The 26,188-nt window shown below is 38.5% G+C and overlaps 1 protein-coding gene across 5 annotated transcripts in view; it reads right to left on the bottom strand.

Moving 5' to 3' along the window:
• Window positions 1-26,188, bottom strand: part of CDKAL1 (CDK5 regulatory subunit associated protein 1 like 1) — a 657,744-nt gene that overhangs the window by 460,385 nt on the left and 171,171 nt on the right. For all 5 annotated transcript variants that reach the window (XM_060109792.1, XM_060109791.1, XM_060109795.1 and 2 more), the window contains one exon: window positions 12,720-12,768. In XM_060109792.1, the coding sequence (XP_059965775.1) occupies window positions 12,720-12,768 (49 nt within the window). The remainder of the gene's footprint in view (window positions 1-12,719; window positions 12,769-26,188) is intronic.

The following is a 26,188-nucleotide window of genomic DNA, read 5'->3' as shown; positions in this document are numbered from 1 at the left end:
AGCTGGGACAAAGTGAGAGAGTGGCATGGATACACTACCAAATGTAAAATAGATAGCTAGTGAGAAGCAGCCACACAGCACAGGGAGATCAGCTAGCTCTGTGCTTTAGGACAAAAAAAAGTAACAAACTATTAAATACTTCTAATTATCAAAATTTTCAAGAAAAAGAGAAAATCAGATTTAAATTTGCTGTCTAGTTACATCTGAGCCATCAAATTACTCTATGTTGCCAGTTTATTCACTTGAGATAGGGAGGGTGGGAGGGAGACTCAAGAGGAAGGAGATATGGGGATATATGTACATGTATAGCTGATTCACTTTGTTATAAAGCAGAAACTAATATACCATTGTGAAACAATTATACTCCAATAAAGATGTTAAAATAAAGAAAATTATTTTATTGAAAAGAAAATACTGAAAAAGGAGATGTGCTTTTGTGGTTCAATATTATCCCAGATGTACCATGCTACATATCCAAGCTCAGTTCACTTACTCATTAAGTTTAGAAACACCTTCAAGTAAATCTCCATCGGACTTCGTAAGAGAAGTTACTAAGTCATTAACACTAATAAAACCACAGTTGAGATAGTTCTGCCTTACAGTCTCAATTTACAAAAAGTTTATATTCTAAATTAGTATCAAGTGCAAAGTACAGTTCTGACAGAGTAAAGATTAATAGCAATGTGTTAAATAAGAAAGAGCTGTTTGGTGAAGCACCCTGGGAATTTAGGTCAGCCTAATCCAGGATCACATCAATTACTGAGAAGGTAGGGGAAATGGAAAATCAATTAAACTTGCAGATTGCACCATACTGGGAAAGCCTTCAATTACCAATACTGGAGGCAACTGAAACCAGACTAAATGAAATACCAGCAAACATATTAAAACAATTGAGGCCTCCTTTATTAGAGACTGACTAGGGAAGAAATATGACTTAACAGTAAAAACGTTTTTCTATTTTCAATACGCAATATTTATTTGCAATCATTTATCTTAAGTTACCTGGTTTGACTACCTTTTCCAAAGACAAGAACTTTTTTGAAGATGTTTTTTGTTTAGAGGACTTCATATACATATATCAAAACAAATACCCAGATTTATATTTCCTGCAAAGCTTTTTTTTTGTTTTTTTGTTTGTTTGTTTGTTTTTGGCAGTACACGGGCCTCTCATTGTTGTGGCCTCTCCGGTTACGGAGCACAGGCTCCGGACACGCAGGCTCAGCGGCCATGGCTCACGGGCCCAGCCACTCGGCAGCATCTGGGGTCCTCCCGGACCGGGGCACGAACCCGTGTCCCCTGCATCCGCAGGCGGACTCTCAACCACTGTGCTACCAGGGAAGCCCCCTTTCAAAGCTTTTATACCAAAAAATAGGGGGGGCTTTAATGACCATGTAAAACAAGACTATGGTGCATATGAGTATTTTTTAAAGAAAGAAATGAAGGAGTAGCTTCAAGATGGCGGAAGAGTAAGACATGGAGATCACCTTCCTCCCCACAAATACATCAGAAATACATCTACACGTGGAACAACTCCTACAGAACACCTACTGAACGCTGGCAGAAGACCTCAGACCTCCCAAAAGGCAAGAAACTCTCCCATGTACCTGGGTAGGGCAAAAAAAAAAAAGGAAAAACAGAGCAAAAGAATAGGGACAGGACCTGCACCAGTGGGAGGGAGCTGTGAAGGAGGAAAGCTTTCCACACACTAGGAAGCCCCTTCACTGGCAGAGACGGGGGGTGGCGGGGGGAATGCTTCGGAGCTGCGGAGGAGAGCACAGCAACAGGGGTGCAGAGGGCAAAGCGGAGAGATTCCCACATGGAGGATCGGTGCCGACCAGCACTCACCAGCCTGAGAGGCTTGTCTGCTCACACGCCAGGGCGGGCGGGGCTAGGAGCTGAGGCTCGAGCTTTGGTCAGATCCCAGGGAGAGGAATGGGGTTGGTGGTGTGAACACAGCCTGAAGGGGCTAGTGCGCCACAGCTAGCCAGAAGGGAGTCCAGGGAAAAGTCTGGACCTGCCGAAGAGGCAAGAGACTTTTTCTTGCCTCTTTGTTTCCTGGTGCGCGAGGAGAGGGGATTCAGAGCGCCGCTTAAAGGAGCTCCAGAGACGGGCACGAGCCGTGGCTAACAGTGCGGACCCCAGAGACGGGCTTGAGGTGCTAAGGCTGCTGCTGCCACCACCAAGAAGCCTGTGTGCAAACACAGGTCACTCTCCACACCTCCCCTCCCAGGAGTCTGTGCAGCCCGCCACTGCCAGAGTCCCGAGACCCAGGGACAACTTCCCCGGGGAAACACACGGCGCCTCAGGCTGCTGCAACATCCCGCCATCCTCTACCGCTGCAGGCTCGCCCCGCATCCATACCCCTCCCTCCCCCCGGCCTGAGCGAGCCAGAGCCCCCGAATCAGCTACTCCTTTAACCCCGTCCTGTCTGAGCGAAGAACACACGCCCTCAGGAAACCTACACGCACAGGCAGGGCCAAATCCAAGGCTGAGCCCCGGGAGCTGTGTGAACAAAGAAGAGAAAGGGAAATCTCTCCCAGAAGCCTCAAGAGAAGCAGATTAAATCTCCACAATCAACTTGATGTACCCTGCATCTGTGGAATACCTGAATAGACAACAACCATCCCAAATTGAGGAGGTGTACTTTGGGGGCAACAATATATATATATTTTTCCCTTTTTCTCTTTTTGTGAGTGTGTATGTGTATGCTTCTGTGTGTGATTCTGTCTGTGTAGCTTTGCTTTTACCATCTGTCCTAGAGTTCTGTCTGCCTGTTGTTCTTTTTTTTTTTTTAGGATAATTTTTAGCGCTTGTTATGATTGGTGGCTTTGTTTTTTGGTTTGGCAGCTCTCTTCTTTCTTTTATTTTTAGCGATTTAAAAAAAATTTTAATAATTATTTTTTATTTTAATAACTTTATTTTATTTTACTTTATTTTATCTTCTTCTTTCTTTCTTTTTTTCTCTCCCTTTTATTCTGAGCCGTGTAGATGTCAGGCTCTTGGTGCTCCAGGCAGGGGTCAGGGCTCTGCCTCTGAGGTGAGAGAGCCAAGTTCAGGACACTGGTCCACAGGAGACCTCCCAGCTCCATGTAATATCAAACAGCAAAAATGTCCCAGAGATCTCCATCTCAATGCCAAGACCCAGCTCCACTCAATGACCAGCAAGCTACAGTGCTGGACACCCTATGCCAAACAACTATCAGGACAGGAACACAACCTCACCCATTAGCAGAGAGGCTGCCTAAAACCATCATAAGGCCACAGACACCCCAAAACACACCAACAGCTGTGGACCTGTCCACCAGAAAGACATGATCCAGCCTCAGCCAACACAACACAGGCACTACTCCCCTCCACCAGAAAGCCTACACAACCCACTGAACCAACCTTAGCCACTGGGCACAGACACCAAAAACCAAGGGAACTACGAACCTGTAGCCTGTGAAAAGGAGACCCCAAACACAGTAAGTTAAGCAAATTGAGAAGACAGAGGAACACACAGCAGATGAAGGAGCAAGATAAAACCCCACCAGACCAAACAAATGAAGAGGAAATGGGCAGTCTCCCTGAAAAAGAATTCAGAATAAGGATAGTAAGGATGATCCAAAATCTTAGAAACAGAATGGAGAAAATACAAGAAACATTTAACAAGGACCTAGAAGAACTAAAGAGCAAACAAACAGTGATGAACAACACAATATGTGAAATTATAAATTCTCTAGAAGGGATCAATAGCAGAATAACTGAGGCAGAAGAACAGATAAGTGACCTGGAAAATAAAATAGTGGAAATAACTACTGCAGAGAAGAATAAAGAAAAAAGAATGAAAAGAACTGAGGACAGGCTCAGAGACCTCTGGGACAACATTAAACACACCAACATTCGAATTATAGGGGTCCCAGAAGAAGAAGAGAAAAAGGAAGGGACTGAGAAAATATTTGAAGAGATTACAGTTGAAAACGTCCTTAATATGGGAAAAGAAATAATTAATCAAGTCCAGGAAGCCAAAGCGAAAGAGAGACATGGACATATATACAGTACCAAACGTAAGGTAGATAGCTAGTGGGAAGCAGCCACATAGCACAGGGAGATCAGCTCGGTGCTTTGTGACCGCCTGGAGGGGTGGGATAGGGAGGGTGGGAGGGAGACGCAAAAGGGAGGGGATATGGGAATATATGTATATGTATAACTGATTAAATTTGTTATAAAGCAAAAATTAAATAAATAAATAAGTCCAGGAAGCACAGAGAGTCCCATACAGGATAAATCCAAAGAGAAACACACCAAGACACATACTAATCGAACTATCAAAAATTATAATAAAAAGAAAAAATATTAAAACCAGCAAGGGAAAAACAACAAATAACACACAAGGGAATCCCCGTAAGGTTAACAGCTGATCTTTCAGCAGAAACTATGCAAGCCACAAGGGAGTGGCAGGACATATTTAAAGTGATGAAAGGGAAAAACCTACAACCAAAATTACTCTACCCAGCAAGGATCTCATTCAGATTTGATGGAGAAATTAAAACCTTTACAGACATGCAAAAGCTAAGAGAATTCAGCACCACCAAACCAGCTCTACAACAAATGCTAAAGGAACTTCTCTAGGCAGGAAACACAAGAGAAGTAAAAGACCTACAATAACAAACCCAAAACAATTAAGAAAATGGTCATAGGAACATATCTATCGATAATTATCTTAAATATAAATTGATTAAATACTCCAACCAAAAGACATAGACAGGCTGAATGGATACAAAAACAAGACCCGTATATATGCTGTCTACAAGAGACCCACTTCAACCTAGGGACACATACAGACTAAAAGTGAGGGGATGGATAAAGATATTCCATGCAAATGGAAATCAAAAGAAAGCTGGAGTAGAAATTCTCATATCAGACAAAATAGACCTTAAAGCAAAGACTATCACAGGAGACAAAGAAGGACACTACATAATGATCAAGGGATCAATCCGAGAAGAAGATATAACAATTGTAAATATTTATGCACCCAACATAGGAGCACCTCAATACTTAAGGCAAATGCTAACAGGCATAAAAGGGAAAACAACAGTAACACAATCATAGTAGGGGACTTTAACACCCCACTTTCACCAATGGACAGATCATCCAAAATGAAAATAAATAAGGAAACACAAGTTTTAAATGATACATTAAACAAGATGGACTTAACTGATATTTATAGGACATTCCATCCAAAAACAACAGAATACACTTTCTTCTCAAGTGCCCATGGAACATTCTCCAGGATATGTTCCAGGATATGTTCTATATCTTGGGTCAAAAATCAAGCCTTCAGGGCCTCCCTGGTGGCGCAAGTGGTTGAGAGTCCGCCTGCCGATGCAGGGGATACGGGTTCGTGCCCCGGTCTGGGAGGATCCCATATGCCGCGGAGCGGCTGGGCCCGTGAGCCATGGCCGCTGAGCCTGCGCGTCCGGAGCCTGCGCGTCCGGAGCCTGTGCTCCGCAACGGGGGAGGCCACAACAGTGAGAGGCCCGCATACCGCAAAAAAAAAAAAAAAAAAAAAAAAAAAAAAAAAATCAAGCCTTCATAAATTTAAGAATATTGAAATCATAACAAGTATCTTTTCCAACCACAATGCTATATGAAAGTAGATATCAATTACAGGAAAAACACTGTAAAAAATACAAACACATGAATTTAAACAATACACTACTTAATAACCAAGAGATCACTGAAGAAACCAAAGAGGAAATCAAAAACTACCTAGAACAAATGACAGTGAAAACATGATGACCCAAAACCTGTAGGATGCAGCAAAAGCAGTTCTAGGAGGGAATTTATAGCAATACAATACTACCTTATGAAATAAGAAACAGCTCAAATAAACAACCTAACCTTACACCTAAAGCAATTAGAAAAAGAAGAACAAACAAACCCCAAAGTTAGCAGAAGGAAAGAAATCATAAAGATCAGACCAGAAATAAATGAAAAAGAAATGAAGGAAACAATAGCAAAGATCAATAGAACTAAAAGCTGGTTCTTTGAGAAGATAAACAAGATTGATAAAGCATTAGCCAGACTCATCAAGAAAAAAAATGGAGAAGACTCAAATCAATAGAATTAGAAATGAAAAAGAAGTAACAACTGACACTGAAGAAATACAAAGGATCATGAGAGATGACTACAAGCAACTCTATGCCAATAAAATGAACAACCTGAAAGAAATGGACAAATTCTTAGAAATGCACAACCTTCCAAGACTGAACCAGGAAGAAACAGAAAATATGAACAGACAAACAAGCACTGAAATTGAAACTGTGATTAAAAATCTTCCAACAAACAAAAGCCCAGGACCAGATGGCTTTACAGGAGAATTCTATCAAACACTTAGAGAAGAGCTAACATCTATCCTTCTCAAACTCTTCCAAAATATAGCAGAATGAGGAACACTCCCAAACTCATTCTATGAGGCCACCATCACCTTGATACCAAAACCAAACAAAGATGTCACAAAGAAAGAAAACTACAGGCCAATATCACTGATGAACATTGATGCAAAAATCCTCAACAAAATACCAGCAAACAGAATCCAACAGCACATTAAAAGGATCATACACCATGATCAAGTGGGATTTATTCCAGGAATGCAAGGATTCTTCAATATATACAAATCAATCAATGTGATACACCATATTAAGAAACTGAAGGAGAAAAACCATATGATCATCTCAATAGATGTAGAGAAAGCTTTCGACAAAATTCAACACCTATTTATGAGAAAAACCCTCCAGAAAGTAGGCATAGAGGGGACTTACCTCAACATAATAAAGGCCATATCTGACAAACCCACAGGCAACATGGTCCTAAATGGTGAAACACTGAAACCATTTCCACTAAGATCAGGTACAAGACAAGGTTGCCCACTCTCACCACTACTATTCAACATTGTTTTGGAAGTTTTAGCCACAGCAATCAGAGAAGAAAAGGAAATAAAAGGAATCCAAATCAGAAAAGAAGAAGTAAAGCTGTCAGTGTTTGCAGATGACATGATACTATACATAGAGAATCCTAAAGATGCTATCAGAAAACTACTAGAGCTAATCAATGAATTGGATAAAGTAGCAGGATACAAAATTCATGCACAGAAATCTCTTGCATTCCTATACACTAATGATGAAAAATCTGAAAGTGAAATTAAGAAAACACTCCCATTTACCACTGCAACACAAAGAATAAAATATCTAGGAATAAACCTACCTAAGGAGACAAAAGACCTGTATGCAGAAAATTATAAGACACTGATGAAAGCAATTAAAGATGATACAAACAGATGGAGAGATATACCATGTTCTTTGATTGGAAGAATCAACATTGTGAAAATGACTCTACCACCCAAAGCAATCTACAGATTCAATGCCATCCCTATCAAACTACCACTGGCATTTTTCACAGAACTGGAACAAAAAACTTCACGATTGGTATGGAAACACAAAAGACCCCAAATAGCCAAAGCAATCTTGAGAAAGAAAAACGGAGCTGGAGGAATCAGGCTTCCTGGCTTCAGATTATACTACAAAGCTACAGTAATCAAGACAGTATGGTACTGGCACAAAAGCAGAAATATAGATCAATGGTACAGGATAGAAAGCCCAGAGATAAACCCACACACATATGGTCACCTTATCTTTGATAAAGGAGGCAAAAATATACAGTGAAGAAAAGACAGCCTCTTCAATAAGTGGTGCTGGGAAAACTGGACAGCTACATGTAAAAGAATGAAATTAGAACACTTCCTAACATCATACACAAAAATAAACTCAAAATGGATTAAAGACCTACATGTAAGTAAGGCCAGACACTATCAAACTCTTAGAGGAAAACATAAGCAGGACACTCTATGACATAGATCACAGCAAGATCCTTTTGGACCCACCTCCTAGAGAAATGGAAATAAAAACAAAAATCAACACATGGGACCTAATGAAACTTAAAAGCTTTTGCACAGCTAAGGAAACCATAAATAAGACGAAAAGACAACCCTCAGAATGGGAGAAAATATTTGCAACTGAAGCAACTGACAAAGGACTCATCTCCAAAAATTTACAAGCAGCTCATGCAGCTCAATATCAGAAAACAAACAACCCAATCCAAAAATGGGCAGAAAACGTAAATAGACATTTCTCCAAAGAAGATATACAGATTGCCAACAAACACATGAAAGAATGCTCAACAGCATTAATCATTAGAGAAATGCAAATCCAAACTACAATGAGATATCACGTCACACCAGTCAGAATGGCCATCATCAAAAAATCTACAAACAATAAATGCTGGAGAGGGTGTGGAGAAAAGGGAACCCTCTTGCACTGTTGGTGGGAATGTAAATTAATACAGCCACTATGGAGAACTGTATGGAGGTTCCTTAAAAAACTAAAAATAGAACTACCAAATGACCCAGCAATCCCACTACTGGGCATATACTCTGAGAAAACCATAATTCAAAAAGAGTCATTACCAAAATGTTCACTGCAGCTCTATTTACAAGAGCCAGGACATGGAAGCAACCTAAGTGTACACTGACAGATGAACGGATAAAGAAGATGTTGCACATATATACAATGGAATATTACTCAGCCATAAAAAAGAAATGAAATTGAGTTATTTGTAGTGAGGTGGATAGACCTAGAGTCTGTCATACAGAGTGAAGTAAGTCACTTCTTCAGAAAGAGAGAAACAAATACCGTATGCTAACACATATATATGGAAACCAAAAAACAAACCAAAAAAATGGTCATGAAGAACCTAGAGGCAAGATGGGAATAAAGACGGAGACCTACTAGAGAATGCAAGAGGGAAGAGATATGGGGATACATGTATATATATAACTCATTCACTTTGTTATAAAGCAGTAACTAACACACTATTGTAAAGCAATTATACTCCAATAAAGGTGTTAAAAAAAAGTAAATCCTTTAAATATTATACTTTTTCCCTTAGCTTTAATTACATATCTTGTTCAACTATCAAGATGATACAAAAGAAAATCCTAAAGTCGTTATAATATACTGTCTCCTAAAGCAAATGCTATAAATGGATGGAATTTTCAGGCCACTCGTGTTTAACAGTGAGAACTCATTCGGCATATCTTAAATTCTCCAGTTTGCTCCAACCAAGACAGATATAAAAAGAATATGCTTTGTTTGGTTTTCTTGTAATTACAATAGATTTAAATGTTTTTATCACCAATGTATCTTATTAATACCTTTTTTAAAAATGCTACTTGGTATACCACAAGAAGAATGCAAACAGGCCGTGGCAGAGGCTGTGTGTTCAAACCCCCTTCAAGGAAGACATATGAAGACAGCCCAACAGGAAGCAAATGTGAAAACAAGACAGTTATAGCAGAATCCTCTAGTCAGGCTGTATTCCATCTGGCCCTCCTGGGCAGAGCCTTCTTCTCCATGGAGCATTTATCAATCAGGGTCCCAGCAAGCAGATGGCACACTGCATAACTGAAGAGATTTTAATAAAGGGACTATTTACTAAAGCTTGGCAAGGTGAGGAAAACCAGCAAGAGACAATGCAATACTCTCAGGCTAGCAACAATGGGGTGTGTTTTCACCCCTGGGCCTGAAAAAGCAAAGGAAAGGAAGAGTTACAGGAACCCGGGAAAACAGATGAATAGAGAGGGCCACCTGACAAGAGCTGTGACCTTCAGGTTAGGATGGGCAGGTAAGAAGGGAGTGAGAGAGGGGAACGAATCCTCCCATTTCACACTCTAGTCACACCCCCAACCTCTAACTGGAGAAATCCAACTAGATGCCAGGTAGCAAGGATCCTACTGATGCAGTCCACACAGGTCTGCCTCCATGGACACACATCAAGGTGGGGAATGGATCTGGAGGGAAACAGAACTTATCCACTTCTGTGCAAGATCCTAAGATGAATGTGAAGCAAACTGCAAATAATATACAAGACATATCAAATAGTACAGCTGACTGGAGCAAAAGGTGTATGTACGGAATTAATGGAAGAAAAAGTGGAAATGGTAGAATGAGGTAGAAGTCACAAGTTAATTTGGTAGGTAACAGGCAACCACTGAAGGTACACATACAGGAGAGTGAGATATTCCCAGAAAATGACAGCCGTATAGACAGTCTGATTGAAAGGAGCATCACTGCAATCGAAGGTCAGTTAGATTATTCCTGCACCCTAAGTATTCAGGGGGTAGTAAGAAGTAAACATTAACATGAATTTTCCCCTAGTGTATCCCAGGTATCTCAAAAGTCTTATCCATTTAATCCTCTCCATTTTAAACGGAGAAAACTGAGTCTCAGAAAAGTAACTTACTGAAAAACAACCAACAAGTAGTTAACTGTTACAAGGACCACATTATTTCACTAACTTGTGCTGTCTTGTAAGTCTTGGAAGTAGAAAAAGAAAGTGAAGAATGGAAGTTTCAGTGACAGGCCCAGATCTCCATTAACAAGAAGATCTCAGATGAGTCCCTTAACCCCTTCCTGGATCAGCTTCCTCATCTGCAAACTAAGGGCATCTAACAAAATTATTTCTTCCATCTCTGAAATTCTACTGTTGTATTACTAAGACTTAATTCATCAAACTTCCCACCCTCAAACCAACCTGCCAGTGAACACCCACAGCACCTTCATCTTCAACTCATCTCTTGCTGTAGACTATCACAATTAAACCCAACTGCAGTCTCTCCAATAAACCCACTTAAGCAAAACTCTTCAGTGAGATGCTATCCCTAATTAACCCAACCTGGCAGTGACAGGCCTTCTGTGATATTGTGATATGAGAAATACATATTTGGTCACCATCCCCAGTTCTTGGTACAGATCTCCTAAAACTCTTATGATTTCCTGAGTGATAGGGTGAGAGGAGCATCTTTTGTTATTCATAATAAGCCCCTTTCAAGCAAATCTGAATTTGTATTAATGAGTTAACTCTTGGAGGAAGCAGGCTGGTTGGTGTCATCCCTGATGACATATGATGTGGAGCATCTTTTCATATGCTTATTTTCCATCTGTGTATCTTCTTTGGTGAGGTTTCTGATAAGGTCATTGGCCCATTTTTTAATCAGGTTGCTTATTTTCCTGTTGTTGGGTTTTGAGAGTTATTTGTGTATTTTAGATTGCAGTTCTTCATCAGGTATGTCTTTTGCAAATATTTTCTTCCAGCCTGTGACTTGTCTGCCCATTCTCTTGATACTACTGTCTTTTTCATAGCAGAAGTTTTTCATTTTAATGAGGCCCAGCTCATCAATTATTTCTTTCACAGATCATGCCTTGGTGTTACATCTAAAAAGTAATCGCCATACCTATGGTCACCTAGATTTTCTCCTGTAAGATCTTTATTGTCATTCAGTTTTAAAAAAATATTTAGTGGCTAGTATATGCCTGGTACTCAAGCAACAACACCCTCAAGCATCCTGAAGCACTGCTTTAAGAAGCTCAACTGAACAACTGTTAAGGCAGTGACTCTCAACTGGGAGAGAGCACAGCAATCATGGTATAGTATGAACGTAGTGTCAACCTTAAGAGAACAGGCATCGGAATCAGACTGCCTAGATTCAGATTCCAACTATGCACTTACTACCTGTGTGCCCCTATGTCGCAACTTCCTCTTCTAAAAAATGAGGAAAACAGAGGTACCCACTGTACTTCACAGTACTGTTGTAAAGTTAAATGACTTACTCCATGCTTAGCATAGTGCATGTCACACTGTAAGTGCACAATAAATGCTAGTAGTGATACTTCTAGACCTTACAAGATGGGGTTGAGGTATAGTTTGAAAAAAAATATTCAAAGTTATCACTGCTACAAATTTTTAATCGTGACATTTCATTTTATTTCAGGATTTCAAGGAAGACTAAGGTATAGTCTAAAATTCTCATATTCTGTGGTCACCTAATAAATTAAAGACTCAAAATTAATGAATAACAGCATGTGGAAGGTAGTAAATACAAGCCAGCAGGAAAAGTATGTGGTTAAAAATCTCAATTTGATGGAAGTAGACTTTTTTTAAAACACAAACTCCCATTTATTAAAAAAAAAAATGGTAAAAATTTTAAGTGAGAATTCAATTCACTTAATATTTTAATATCATATTATCAGTTTTCATTTGTACTAATCTAACAGAAGAAAAGTAGACTATATTTACAAATTAATCCACAGAATTAAGAATGGTTTATTCCTCAGTGGCTTCAATAAGAATCTGTTTCAAAGAACACTGGCTAATAAAATAATCAAAGCATAATTCTATTTTCTGTAACTACAAAAATTATACATAGAAGAGGAATCAAAATTGAATACTACTTTTAAAGTACTTTCAGAAGGGATAACTACAACTAATTACGTGATATAAAAACAAGCAAATAATGTCAATTATATCTCAATAAAACTGAAAATAAAGGTGTTTCCTTATTTTAAAATTAAATTCTGTCTTCCTGATCTGAGGTTCAAATTAAATCTATTTTACACTAAAATAAAAATAAGATGTTTTAAAAAGACTATACCTGACATTTATAAGCCAACCAAATATATGCCTCCTATATTGGACTGGTCAATGCACAAAGCAGTCAAGGACAAAATTTTATGATTTTTGTCCAACAATAACTTTCATAAAAATGCTTAACAATGTTAACTAAGTAGTATTTTATAATACAGTTCAAATAATATATATGTGCTTATCTGACTTTCAACAATTACCTTTAATTGTTTCCTCCACAACTTCTACCACACGATCTATCTGTTGAACCTAAAAAGAAAACAAACTGTTAGACAAGCAATTTACATGCAGAAGAAACAGCAATTTTTGTTTATCCTTCTGCTTGAGTCAACATAACACATTTTGAAGCACACAAATGCAAGTTTTCTTTAATTAATGCATTTGGAGATATTATAAGAAATGCTCCATATTGTTTTATGTTACAATGAAGTATGAAATTATCACTCTCCTGTCCTCCAATTATAATTGAAGAAATCATATTACATTTAAATAAACTGCCTGGAGTTCTATTAGGATAGCCTATCAACATAAACTCAACACATCCTGAGATATAAATTGCAGTTTAATTAAAACACGTATCTTCACACAGAGCTCCAAGGAAATATGACAACCTACACAAAAGGATACATGGTGGTATTAAGAAGATCTACTCCAAATTTTATGCTTTATTATTTTAACACTGAAACCCCTTTTAATGAATTTCTACCATGTGCTAGATACCCCGCTCAGGTCCGTGGAATACAAAATCAAATAACAGCTCCTGCCCTAGACACAAGTGACTAAGGAAGATTTCCCAGGGTACCATGGGAACACAAAGGGAAGATAATAAAACATGTCTGAGTAATCCAGCAATGCTCCTCAGGGAACCCCAGAGATGACTCTTGAGGGATAAACAGGATTCAGATAGGAGAAGCCCACTAAGGGGATTCAGTTAGAGTGGCTACAGTTTGGAAAGAAAATGAAAAAAGCAAAGATTGTAGCCCAAGAAGCTAGAGGAAGGAGAGCAAGACAGATAAGAAAAGGTCGTAAGTTGATATTTCTTCTACATTTAAAATCCTCAAAATCATTACTGTTTTATCACAAAATAGAAATATAAAAAGGAAATAAAGTAACTCATAACACCCTCCATTTCCACTCCTCAGATGAAATCACTCATAACGGTTTGATGAGTAGATACCAAGTGTTAAACATTTATACATAATTCTATTCTGTAGCGTTTTCTTCTGTAACAAATTATGAGATAGATAGAAGACAGATAAAATAACAGACCTCTGCTTGATTTCTTTTTCTATACATCATCAATACATCTAGGTCTACTTCATTCACTTACTAGCTGCCTACTCTCTCACATATGGATATAACATAATGCATTCATACAGTTCAGTAGTGATGAATTCCCCTACTGATGAGCATTTTTGTCACTCCTAATCGTTCATTATTATACAATGATGTTGCAATGAACTCAACTGAGACAAGAAGAACCTTTTAAAAACACTTTATTTAAAATGCAATGTCACATCTCTTTGAAATATTCTTTTGGCCCCAGTGCCTTATAGGAAATAAGGGAAGACTTGAGAGAACACACTTGAATCCCGCTCTGCCTGTGACCACTCAGCCCAGCATGATGGTAGTAATAACAATAATTATTGAGAAATTGTCAAAGGCAAAGTAAATCTCAGAGAACGTTAGATCTTTAGTCCTAAACAAACCTACCTAACTGGAGATGGATGTGTCCACCTAGAACCACTGGAACCATTAAGTTCTGGTTTTGTTAAGAGAATCCACATGGCTTCCTTATAGAATGTGATCAAACCCAGGATAACAAGAGAGTTCAAAGAGGAAGGAGTAGCCAGCAGTGTCAAATGCTTCAGAGATGCCAAGTAACATAAAGACTAAAATGGGTATACCTGGTTTAACAATAAGGGGGTCAATGAACCCAGTTCAGTAGTAATGAATCATAAATAAGAAAATGGTGACAGCTCATACAGACAACTCTTACAAAAAGCTGGGTAGAAAAAAGAGAAAGAGGACTCCTGATAGCTAAAAAAAAAAAAAAAAAAAATTGAGTATACATGTGTTGGTATATTTAATTCTTTCTTTCCTTTCTTTTTTAAAGTTTACATGCTGAGGAGAGAAAGGCCATAGATAAAAAGGAATTGAAGATAGAAGAAATAATTGATGGAGCTAGGTCCTTCAGGAAGCAGAGAGGGTAAGATCCAAAACACAGGTAGTAGAGACACAAGCCAGAATGGGAGAGGGGCCAAGTCATCTTCTGAGACAAGGGGTTAGGAGGGAAGCCTGAAAACAGATGCTATTACTCTTGTAGAAGTCAAAGAGGATATTAAACAACATTCCCATCTGTTGGCCTCAATTTTCTCAGTGAAATAAGAAGCAAGTTCATCTGCTATGAGTGAGAAAGCATACTGTTAAATAAGAACAGAGTGGATGTTTAAAAATACCTGTTAAAAGTTTAATACCTGGTAAAAAAAAAGAGAGAGAGAGAAGACTAGAAACACATAAAAACTGCTACGGTATTGAGATACCAGTTGAAACTAGATACTAAGAACTTTTAACAATGACTCCATGTATAGCTGTCATTTTCCTCAGGGCCCAGCAGATCTTACGTAGGAAAGAAACAGTCAAATGGATTGACCCAAGGTTTGTTCATTCCATCATTCATTCATTCATTCACTCATCATTTGTTAAACATCTAACAAGTGCCAGGAAGTTTCAAAAGGCTGGGGAAATAGCACAGAGATTTACAGGACAGATGTGAAGGATACGGAAAAAAGGAAACTATACTGGATAACATGAAACTTTAAGTATAGGTTAGATAGATAAAGAAGCAGAGCCAGAAAGGAGAAATAAAGTGGCTGGGGGCTGAAGGAAGGAAGGAAGAAAGGAAAGGAAGGGTGGGAAAGAGGAGCGAGGATAGAGAGAAATAAAGGAGAAAAGAGAATAGGAGGTTATAACCGAGTACAGATATAGGCACTTAGTATTTTTGAAGAACAGCAAGGTCCAAGAGAGTCATGAGAACAATTTGCTGAAAGAGTTTGATAAAGGTGATAACCACTGTAGTTGAGAAGTAAGGAAGTAAGGTTAGAGTGTTGGTGAGACATTCCATATGGACACTCAGATTGCCCACGATATTAGAAATACAGGTAGGATAAGGAAGGAAGAGTTGACCAAATTTCACAGTGAATGTAGGTGAATGACCAACATATCAGTTGAGGAAAAGACAGAATAAAAGAAGTACAATATAAAGTAATTCAATAATGGAACCAGAACAAAAATGCTTTCCTATGCAGTTGGAGACATCACAGTTTAAAGGGAGTATTGCACCCAATCTCGTAGCACATGGACCGAATAAGAAGCGGGTTCCCTGGAGAAAAGTCAGAATAACATGCGGAGGGAGGAGTTAAAAGGTTAAAAAGTTGCGGGTTAGCTACAACTGTAAAATTCTTAGAAGAAAACAAAGCCGTAAGTCTAGATGAATCTTGTATTAGACAATAGTTTCTTACTATTACATCAAAAGAATGAGTGATAAAAAAGGCAAACTGAACATCATCAAAATTAAAACCTCTTGGTACATCAAAGGACACTACTAGGAAAATAACAAGACAACACAGAAAATGGGAGAAACTTTTTGCAAATCATATACCTGCTAAGAGACCTGAATCTAGAATATATAAAGTGCTACTCGAACTCAATAAAAAGACAAATAAGCCATTTAAAAATGGGCAAAAGATCTGACTAGACACTTCTCCAAGAAAGATATACAAATGGCCAATAAGCACATGAAAAGATGTTCAACATCATTAACCAACCAATAAATGCAAATCAAAACCACAATGGAGGAAGTGGGAAGTTACTGTTTAACATGTCTAGATTTTCAGTTTGGAAAGACGAAAATGTTCTGGAGATGGATGCTGGTGATGGTTTCCACAGCAGAGTGAATGTTTTTTTTGTTGTTTTTTTTTGGCAGTACGCGGGCCTCTCACTGTTGTGGCCTCTCCCGTTGCGGAGCACAGGCTCCGGACGCACAGGCTCAGCAGCCATGGCTCACAGGCCCAGCCGCTCCGCGGCAAATGTGGGATCTTCCCGGACCGGGGCACGAACCTGTGTCCCCTGCATCGGCAGGCGGACTCTCAACCACTGCGCCACCAGGGAAGCCCAGAGTGAATGTATTTAACGCCACTGAACTAAACACTTAAAATTGATTAAGATAGCAAACTTTATGTTGTGTATATTTTACCATAATGAGATACTACTTCATACCCACTAGGATGGCTATAATCAAAAGGACAGACAGTAACAAATGTGGGCAAGGATATGGAGAAATTGGAACCCACATCACACATCGCTAGTGGGAATGCAATAAAATGGGGCTGCTGCTTAGGAAACCAGTCTGGCAGATCCTCAAACCATTAAACCGTATCATCCAGCAATTCCAATCCTAGTTGGATACCCAAGAGAAATGCAAATGTATGCCCACACAAAACTTGTACACAAATAGTCACAGCATTATTCATAATATGCAAAAGACAGAAACAACCCAAGTGCCATCTACTGATGAATAGATAAACAAAAGGTGGTATATATCCATACAACAAAGTGTCACTGAACCATAAAGGGAAATGAAGTATTAATAATGTTAAAACATTATGCTAAAGGACAGAGGCCAGAGGAAAAAAGGAAAAAAATCAATCAACATATTGTCTGATTCCACACATATGAAATGACCATAATAGGGAGATTTTCAGAGGCAAAGTAGATTAGTGATTACCTATGGACGGGTGGTAAAAGAAACTTGCTAAGGAGTACTGTGTTTCTTTTTGGAGTGATGAAAATATTATAAAATTGATTGTGGTGATGGTCGCATAACTCTGTGAATATACTAAAAACCACTGAATTACACAATTTAAATGGGAGAATAGTGTGGAGTTTGAATTATATCTCACAAGGGCTGTTATTACTGCCACCATCCACCCAAAAAAAGGTTGAGGGTGGTCAAATGTTCTAATGTCAAGGTCATGAAACTCAAGAAAAAACTGAGGAAATGTTCCAGTTAAAGGAGACTTAAGAGACCTGACAACTGAATGTAACTTTGGGGCTAGATCTGGGATTTTTCTTTTCCTATAAGGGACATTATTGGAACAATTAACAAGATCTGAATAAGGTCTGGACACTGATAGTATTTTAGCAATGTTAAATTCCTGATTTTTATAATTAGACTATAGTGATATGAGAATAGCCTTGTTTTTTAAATATAAGGATATTTAGAAGTAAAGAGGCATCAGGTTTACATCTTGCTCTCAAAAGGATCAGGAAAAATGTCTATATATAAAAAGAATAAGTAAATTTGGTAAAATATTAACATTCGGGAAATCTGGGTAAATGGTATACGTTAATTCTTTATTTTCACCACTTTTCTGTGAGTGTGAAATTATGTCAAAATAAAACTTTAGGGCTTCCCTGGTGGCGCAGTGGTTGAGAGTCTGCCTGCCTATGCAGGGGACACGGGTTTGTGCCCCGGTCCGGGAGGATCCCACATGCCGCGGAGCAGCTGGGCCCGTGAGCCATGGCCGCTGAGCCTGCACGTCCGGAGCCTGTGCTCCGCAACGAGAGAGGCCACAGCAGTGAGAGGCCCACGTACCGCAAAAAAATAATAATAATAATAAATAAATAAATAAAATTTGAAGTGTGTGCGTGGGTGTGGGTGTTGAAGAGATGAACATTTTCTTTTACCCTAATGGTCACACAGAATTGACGTGAATGCATCAGTCCTCAAATGCATCAAGCTGAAAATATATCCTCTGACTTTGAAAAAGTACTTGATTATCACATTCACTTTTAAGGCAGAAAAATAGATATTGCCTACACCTGATCAGTAATCGCTGGGAGGTGTGGGGGGAATCCAGGACTTCAAAAGGAAGGCTCTACCAAACTTTAAGAAAAAGAGAAAAAAGCATTTGATTACAAAAAGCAGGGGGGAAGTTCATTAAATGCTTTAAAGAAAATGTGTCACTTCCATTTCTAGTAAGGAGGATACTGGAGGAAGCAGTGGGAGAAAAGAAAGAAAGAAGAGGAGACTGAAGAAAGAGAGAGAAGAGTCAGGGGAGGGGGAATTAGGTGGAAGAGGGAGAGGCTGGGAGGCAAAAAGAACAGGGTGGGAGGCAGGGAGAGAAGAAAAAGCAGTCCTGAGTGAGAACAAACTCAAGATTCACATACAGTAATGAGGAATATATTGAATTCATTCTGGGAAGAAAAGGAAAGCTGTTCTTAATTAACACTATAAATTGTAGCCCTGAATACACAAGAGCTTAGTCTCTGGCATATAATTCAAATAAAATAAATAGAACAGTATCTTGTGTCCTTCAGGCACTTAGTTATAACTATACAGGAAAAAAAAAAGACATGGGGTATGTTCTATTACTGACTCCATATGATCTTGACAATGAAGAAAGGAGTTGGTGAATAAACAATTCATAAATAACATTAATGAGTCATTCTGCTGTAGAACTTTTAAAAGAAACCCATAAAAATATTTTATTCAGCTATTATGAACTACTCCAAATTTATAACTCAACATATATTGAAGAAACAAACCTATACAAAGCCACCTAAAGCAAATAAAAGAGCTATTCTGAAGTTTCCTAATTGTTTCGAGCAGTGCTCTCCAACAGAACTTTCCACAAGGACGGAAATGTTTACACACTGGGCTGTCCAACATGGTAGCCACTAGCCACATGTAGTTACTGCATACTGGAAACACAGCTAACTGTGACTGAGGAGCTGAATTTTAATTTTAATTCACTTAAATATTCACCTGTGGCTTTTGGCAACCACACTGTAAAGTGCAGGTTTAGAGTATGGCTAAGACAGCCACCCAGTTTGTGGTGACGTGTTAAGGAAGCCCTAGGAAACTAACACACACCTCAAACACAATTTTGCCAACTAGGCTAAAATAAAAGAGCAGTCAGGGAACAGGCTAATACTGCCCTGCAGTCAGAAGTTCGGCTTTAATATGCACTTGAAGTATCTTTTTTTCTGAACAACCAGCAGCTAGATAAGTTGCAACCAGACTACTAATAACCCCGTTGATAGTTAACATTTCTTGAGCAATTACCACATCCCAGGCTCTGTGCTAACACACCACATGCACCATCACTTTTAATCCTCAGAACATCCCTCAGCAGTAGACACTTACTGTTATTTCCTAGGCTGAGGGAACTAAGGCACGAAGGTATCCTGCTAAATTCTAGCCAAGTGGTCTTAGTATATCTTATCTAGGAATGGCACATAAGGGGCACGTTTTGTGAATTTCCCTTTTCCTTTACACACCAAGGTCATTACTAACTGATCACAAAACGATATCCAACTGAACTTGGACTTTCAAGGTAACCAGGCAACAACCATTCCCCCAAACGCTCACCCACCAATCACCTCTGCCGTGCATGCATTCACTTGACAAATACCTATTAAGCACCAACCAAGCACTATGACTGTTCTAGGAACGGGGGATCTAATGGTGAAAATACCAAGTCCCTGCTTCATGGGCCTTACATTCTATTTGGAGGAGACAAACAGATAAACAACGGAAATGTTCATTTCCTATCATGATAGATGCTGTGAAGAAAATAAAATCTGGGAGTGGCTGGAGGAGGAGAGGGCAATTTTGCTACAGTGGTCCAGGTCAACCTCTGGACAGGCAGCATTGATGCTGGGACGTGAACCATAAGACAGAAGCACCAACGTGAACCTCCAGGGGGAAGAGCACATACAGGGTTGAGAGACAGAAGTGATGGCGAATGAGGGCCACCGTGGTAGGAGATGAGGTCAGATAATCAGGGAAGGAAGACTATGTGAGACCTGTAGCTCATGTTGTGCCGGTTACACTTTATATTCTACCTGCGAAAGGAAGTGATTGGAGGGTTAACTGAACAATCTCAGTAGCATCGCTCAGGCTAATTCTATCAAAAATGTGCAAAGAGCACTCTCTATCCACATTTCTCTATTACTTGGTGTGAGTCTTTTTATACACGTATGAATCTGGCTGGGGTTTTACTACCTCTTGATTTTATCCCAAGACACTTCAAATCCTTTCAGGAGTAACAAAGGTTAATAAATTATAGATACACATCAACATAGATACAGAGGAACTCTCTCATTAGCTCTCTTAATTTTGATTGTATATAAATAAACTAGGACAACCTGTCATTTCATTCTAATTAAGAAATATCAGACCAACACTTTAAAACCACCTAAAAACTCTATCAACCTTTAAAAGAAAAAAATGCCTTTCTTTCTATCTCTGTTAAGAACTAGACTATAAAAAGCCTTTTCCATTAAATGGAGATTTTTCACTTTTACCATAATGGGAACTTGATCCAATAATCAGCATTGGACAGGTTAAAGTTCAATACTGACTTCATGGTAAAAAAAATATATTTCTCTCTAAAAAAATTTCCTTCAAGCTGTTAAGGGAAGTCCCTACCTCTATAAATGGTATTGGAAGAGAGCTCAATTTCCAAATCTCTTAAATTTGGAGAAGTCCAGAGCAGTCACTACCTAACTGCTGGAAGACAGATTTCTTGAATTCACAAGCCCATGAACAAGTTTACTAATGTTACACAAAAGAGCACTTGATGCTACATGTAGTTTAACTTTTTCAAAAAAAAACTTTCTCATCTGCCAGTACAGTTTCATCTTCTTTCACCTCTTCATTGAGAAAAATTCTTCCCCAGCAGTACAAATAGCCCTTTCATCAAAAGTTATATGACAGCACATTCCACACACCACTAAAAGCATATTTTCTACCTGAATGGTACCAGTGAGTGACGAACACTGAGTAGGAGATAAAAATTACTAAGTGAAAGATGAGGCCAGGCTAGATGGATGCCAGCAAAATGGGGATCAGTACCAGGAACTTTTCCCCCTTAAATCCAATTAAAATACCTATAAAACTTTCTCACAGGGGTTGGGGGGGTATCTTGAAGAAACTAAAATCGACATGCTAAATTCAATTACATAGAGAAACATTCTTTGGGACATTAGAATATGATAGCCATATTAAATAATAGGACATGTTATAAAGTAAAAAATTATATATAAAGTAATACTAAAGTTGAAAACAGTAGTACTAGAATAAAACAGAAATACACATTAGGGATGTAAAACATCAACTAATAAACAGTGTTGCATGTAGTAGACAGAATAATGGTCTCTCAAAGATGTTCAAGTCATGATCCCAGAACCAGAGAGTAAATTACCTTCCATGGCAAATGGACTTTGCAGGTGTGATTAAGATTAAACACCTTGAGATGATGAGATTAACCTGGATTATCCAGATAGGCCCAATCTATTCACATGAGTCCTTAAAAGCTGAGGATCTTTCCCATCTCTGGATAGAGAGAGAGATCAAGGTAGAAGAAGGGTCAGAGAGAGATGGCATTGCGTTGCTGGCCTTAAAGATGGAAGAAGGGGGCCACAAGTCAAGGAATGTGGTGGCCTCTAAACACTGGAAAGGGCAAGGAAGAATACTCCCCTAGAGCCTCCAGAAAAGGATGCAACCCTGTCAACACCTTGATTTTAGCCCAGTAAAACCCGTGCCCAACTTATCTCCAGAATCGTAAGATAATAAATGCGTGTTGTTTTAACCAACCACATTTCTGGTAATTTGTTATGGGACATGTGAAACTCATACATTAATTAAGAAACAAACATGATATAAGTTAGCACCATCAAAGAGGGAAGGGAAATTTTAAAAATAAATGCTGCTGGAATAACTGAGAACAATATGGAAAAATATAAATGCATACTTTATATTTAACAAATATTCACTCAATAAGTATTTACTGAGCCAGACACTGTACTAAGTACAGAAACTAATGTAAAATATATAAAGTTGTAAAATAATAGCAAACAAAATCCCTGGCTTTATGGAGCTTGTAAGTGTCCACCACAGTAAACTGCAAACAGACTGAAGAGTTGAACAAATCCTTTCCATAATTAAAAAAAAAAAAAAAAGGTCTAAAAGAAAAAGAAAAAATATATACTTTATCAGACCTATTCCTAGATACTGGAAACGTAAATTTTAAGTTTTGAAACCACAGGAGAAATTACCCACTCATTCCCCTCTCCCTCAAATTCCAAGTTTCTAATATATCAAAAATTTAAAAGGCAATGAAAAATAATGATAAAAAGACACACAAATTTTCCCAAGTTAAAATAGGTTGATTCCCTGCTGTTGAGTTGTAGGAGTCCTTTAGATATTCTGGTATAAACCCTTTAGGAGATATGTGTTTTGGAAATGTTTTCTCCCAGTCCCTGGCTTATCTTTTCATCTTAACAGTATCTCTGGGGGAGCCAGAGGAATTAATTTTGATGAAGTCCAATTTATCAATTTCTTTTCTTCTGTGTCCTAAGAAATAGCTGTATGTGGCTACCTAAGAAACAGTTTCCTAACTCAAGGTCACCGAAAAAGAGGGGAAGGTGATAAAACTTTATCAAAGATATATGGATATTAAACAATCACAGAAAATATGCTCAACATCATTAGCCAACAGAGAAAACAAATTAAAACCACAATGAGATACTACTCATTCCTAGTACAACAGCTAAAATTAAACTGGGAGTACCAAGCTTTGGTCAAGATGTGAAGCAAATGAACTGCTGGTGGAAATGCAGAATAGTACAGCTGTTTTGGAAAACACTTTGGCACTTTTTAAAAGGCTGAGCAGATGCTGACCATATGACCAAGCAATACCATTCCTAGGTATTCACCCAAGAGAATGCAAACATAATTCACACAAAGACCTGTGCACGAATGTTTACAGCAGCTTTATTCTTCATAGCCCCAAAATGGAAACAACACAAATTTCCATCAACTTGCTAAATGGATAGACAAACTGTGGTCCATCCATATAGTAAAATAATTCCATACAATAAAAAGTAACAAACTATTAATAATCATAACAAAATGTAAAATAGATAGCTAGTGGGAAGCAGTCGCACAGCACAGGGAGATCAGCTCGGTGCTTTGTGACCAGCTAGAAGGGTGGGATAGAGAGGGTGGGAGGGAGGGAGATGCAAGAGGGAAGAGATATGGGGATATATGTATATGTATAACTGATTCACTTTGTTATAAAGCAGAAACTAACACACCATGGTAAAGCAATTATACTCCAATAAAAATGTTAAAAAAAAAATAATAATCACAACATGTATGAATACTGAATGAATCATGCTAAGTGAAAAAAGAAACAGTAACATATACAGGCATACCTCATTCTATTGCACTTCACTTTACAGCACTTTCCAAATACTGAGTTTTTTATAAATTGAAGGTTTGTGGCAACCCTGCATGGAGCAAGTCTATTGGCAGCATTTTTCCTATAGCATTTGCTCACTTCCTGTCTCTGTGTCACATTTTGGTGATCCTCACAATACTTCAAACTTTTTCATTATTATATTTGTTATGGTGATGTGTGATAAATGGTCTTTAATATCACTACTGATAGCATGAACGGCGCCCACATAAGACAGCAAACTTAATTGATTACTGAAATGACAAAAAAAGGATTTAGCCTATTACCTAAACTTAGTTGACAAAGAAGCAGGATTTGACAGAACTGACTCCAATTTTTAAAGTTCTACTGTGGGTAAAATGCTATCAAATAGTATTGCAGGCTGCAGAGAAACTGTGCATGAAAGGAAGAGTCAGTCGATTCAGCAAACTTCAGTGTTCTCTTATTTTAAGAAAGGGCCACAGCCACCCCCCTTCAGTAACCACCACCCTCATCGGTCAGCAGCCATCAACACTAAGGTAAGAGCCTCCACCCCCAAAAAGACTGTGACTCACTGAAGGCTCAGATGATGCTTAGCATTTTTTAATAATAAAGCATTATTTAAAATGAAGGTATGGGGACTTCCCTGGTGGTCCAGTGGTTAAGACTCCATGCTCCCAATGCAGGGGGCCCGGGTTCGATCCCTGGTCAGGGAACTAGATCCCGCACGCCCCCATCTAAAGATCCTGCATGCTGCAACTAAAGATCCCGCATGCCCCAGTGAAGATCCCACCTGCTGCAGCTAAGACCCAGCACAGCCAAGTAAATATTTTTTTAATAAAATTAAATTAAATTAAGGTATGAATATATTTTTTAGACATAATGCTATTGCACACTTAAGAGACTACAGTATGGTGTAAACACAACTCTTATACACACTTGAAAAGCAAAAAGATCATGTGACTTGCTTTACTGTGATGTTTGCTTTATTGCAGTGGTCTGGAACCAAACCCAAAATATTTCTGAGGTATGCCTATAATTCCATTTATCTGACATTCTGAAAAAGGCAAAACTATAGGGACAGAAATCAGAACAGTGGTTTCCGAGGACTGTGTTTACTGTTTGCTGGGGGTGGGAGTTGGGGGAGCTGACCACAGAAGGAGACAAGGGAAATTTCCGGTGCAACGGAAATGTTCTGTATGAAATTCATCAGAGGTGGTTTCATTACATGTTAATTATATTTCAATAAACCATACTTAAAACAAAAAAATTAGTATCAATAACGTATAAGAAAATAATTAACAGATAATGAATAAAGGGCATATAGAAATAACCACTAGATTATACGGCTTCTGACACTTACCTTTTCACACTATCTTACCCCTACCCTCCCTCAGTCTTTCACCCTGTCATGTTCATTCTGACTTAAGCATTTCACTGAATGCAGACTCCTTCTCTCCACCCTATTTATCACCCATCTGCACTACTCCAAGCTACACCTCTTAAAATCAGCGCCTCCAAATTACACTCAAATAGGGTGCACTTCTTGCTACTCCTTCTCCCTTCCAGGCATCCTTAAGCACACATGCTTTTCCTTAGATACGTTATTGCTTCTGCTCAAAAGCACTCTCTCCTTTCTCCATTCATCAAACCACTACTCATCCTTTGAAACCCAGGTCAAGAATGGTTTCAACCTCTGTGTGCCCACCAGACTTTATCCCTATGCATATTTATCATGATTATTTGCAGCTCTCCTCAGATTTTACTGCCTTTAAGGACAGACAAGTTTTATTCAGCTCTGTATCTCTAGCAAATAGTTTCATTCCAGGCACATAGCTGTGCTCAGTGTTAACTCTACTAGTAAGATAATTAATTTTTTTAAATGCTCATACAGGGCACTAACTATGTGCCAAGGACCATGCTAAGCACATTATGTGTATTAAATACTTTAACCCTTACAGAACTCGGAGTTAGGTTCTATTATTATCTCCATTCTATGATGAAGAAACTGAGGCACAGAGAAGTTAAGTAACTTGTACAAGGTCACGCAGCTAATAAGTGGTGGAGCAGGGATATGAACCTGTGTAACCTAGCTCCTAAATCCATGCTCTTCCTAGTATGCTAGACTACCTTTTTATAATTCAGTAGGTGAAAAATGTATACACATATAGATAAAATTAGAGGAAGCCATGAAAAAATAAAAACAACAGATCTAGGAAGGTAAAAAAATGAATGGGCTTTTAAATCTACATGTCATTCTGTTACAATACTGCCATTTGGATAATTAAAGATTAAAAAATGGAATATGACAAGAAGAAATATCAGAAGACATGAAGTAGAGACAAATAGGAGAAGGACAGTTTCTAAAATTTTGCCCTCAA

The sequence above is a fragment of the Mesoplodon densirostris genome, chromosome 10, assembly GCF_025265405.1.
Source record: "Mesoplodon densirostris isolate mMesDen1 chromosome 10, mMesDen1 primary haplotype, whole genome shotgun sequence".
NCBI classification, from domain to species: Eukaryota; Metazoa; Chordata; class Mammalia; order Artiodactyla; family Ziphiidae; genus Mesoplodon; species Mesoplodon densirostris.
Note: the sequence above shows the minus strand (reverse complement) of the source record. Positions and strands in the feature narration are given on the sequence as shown.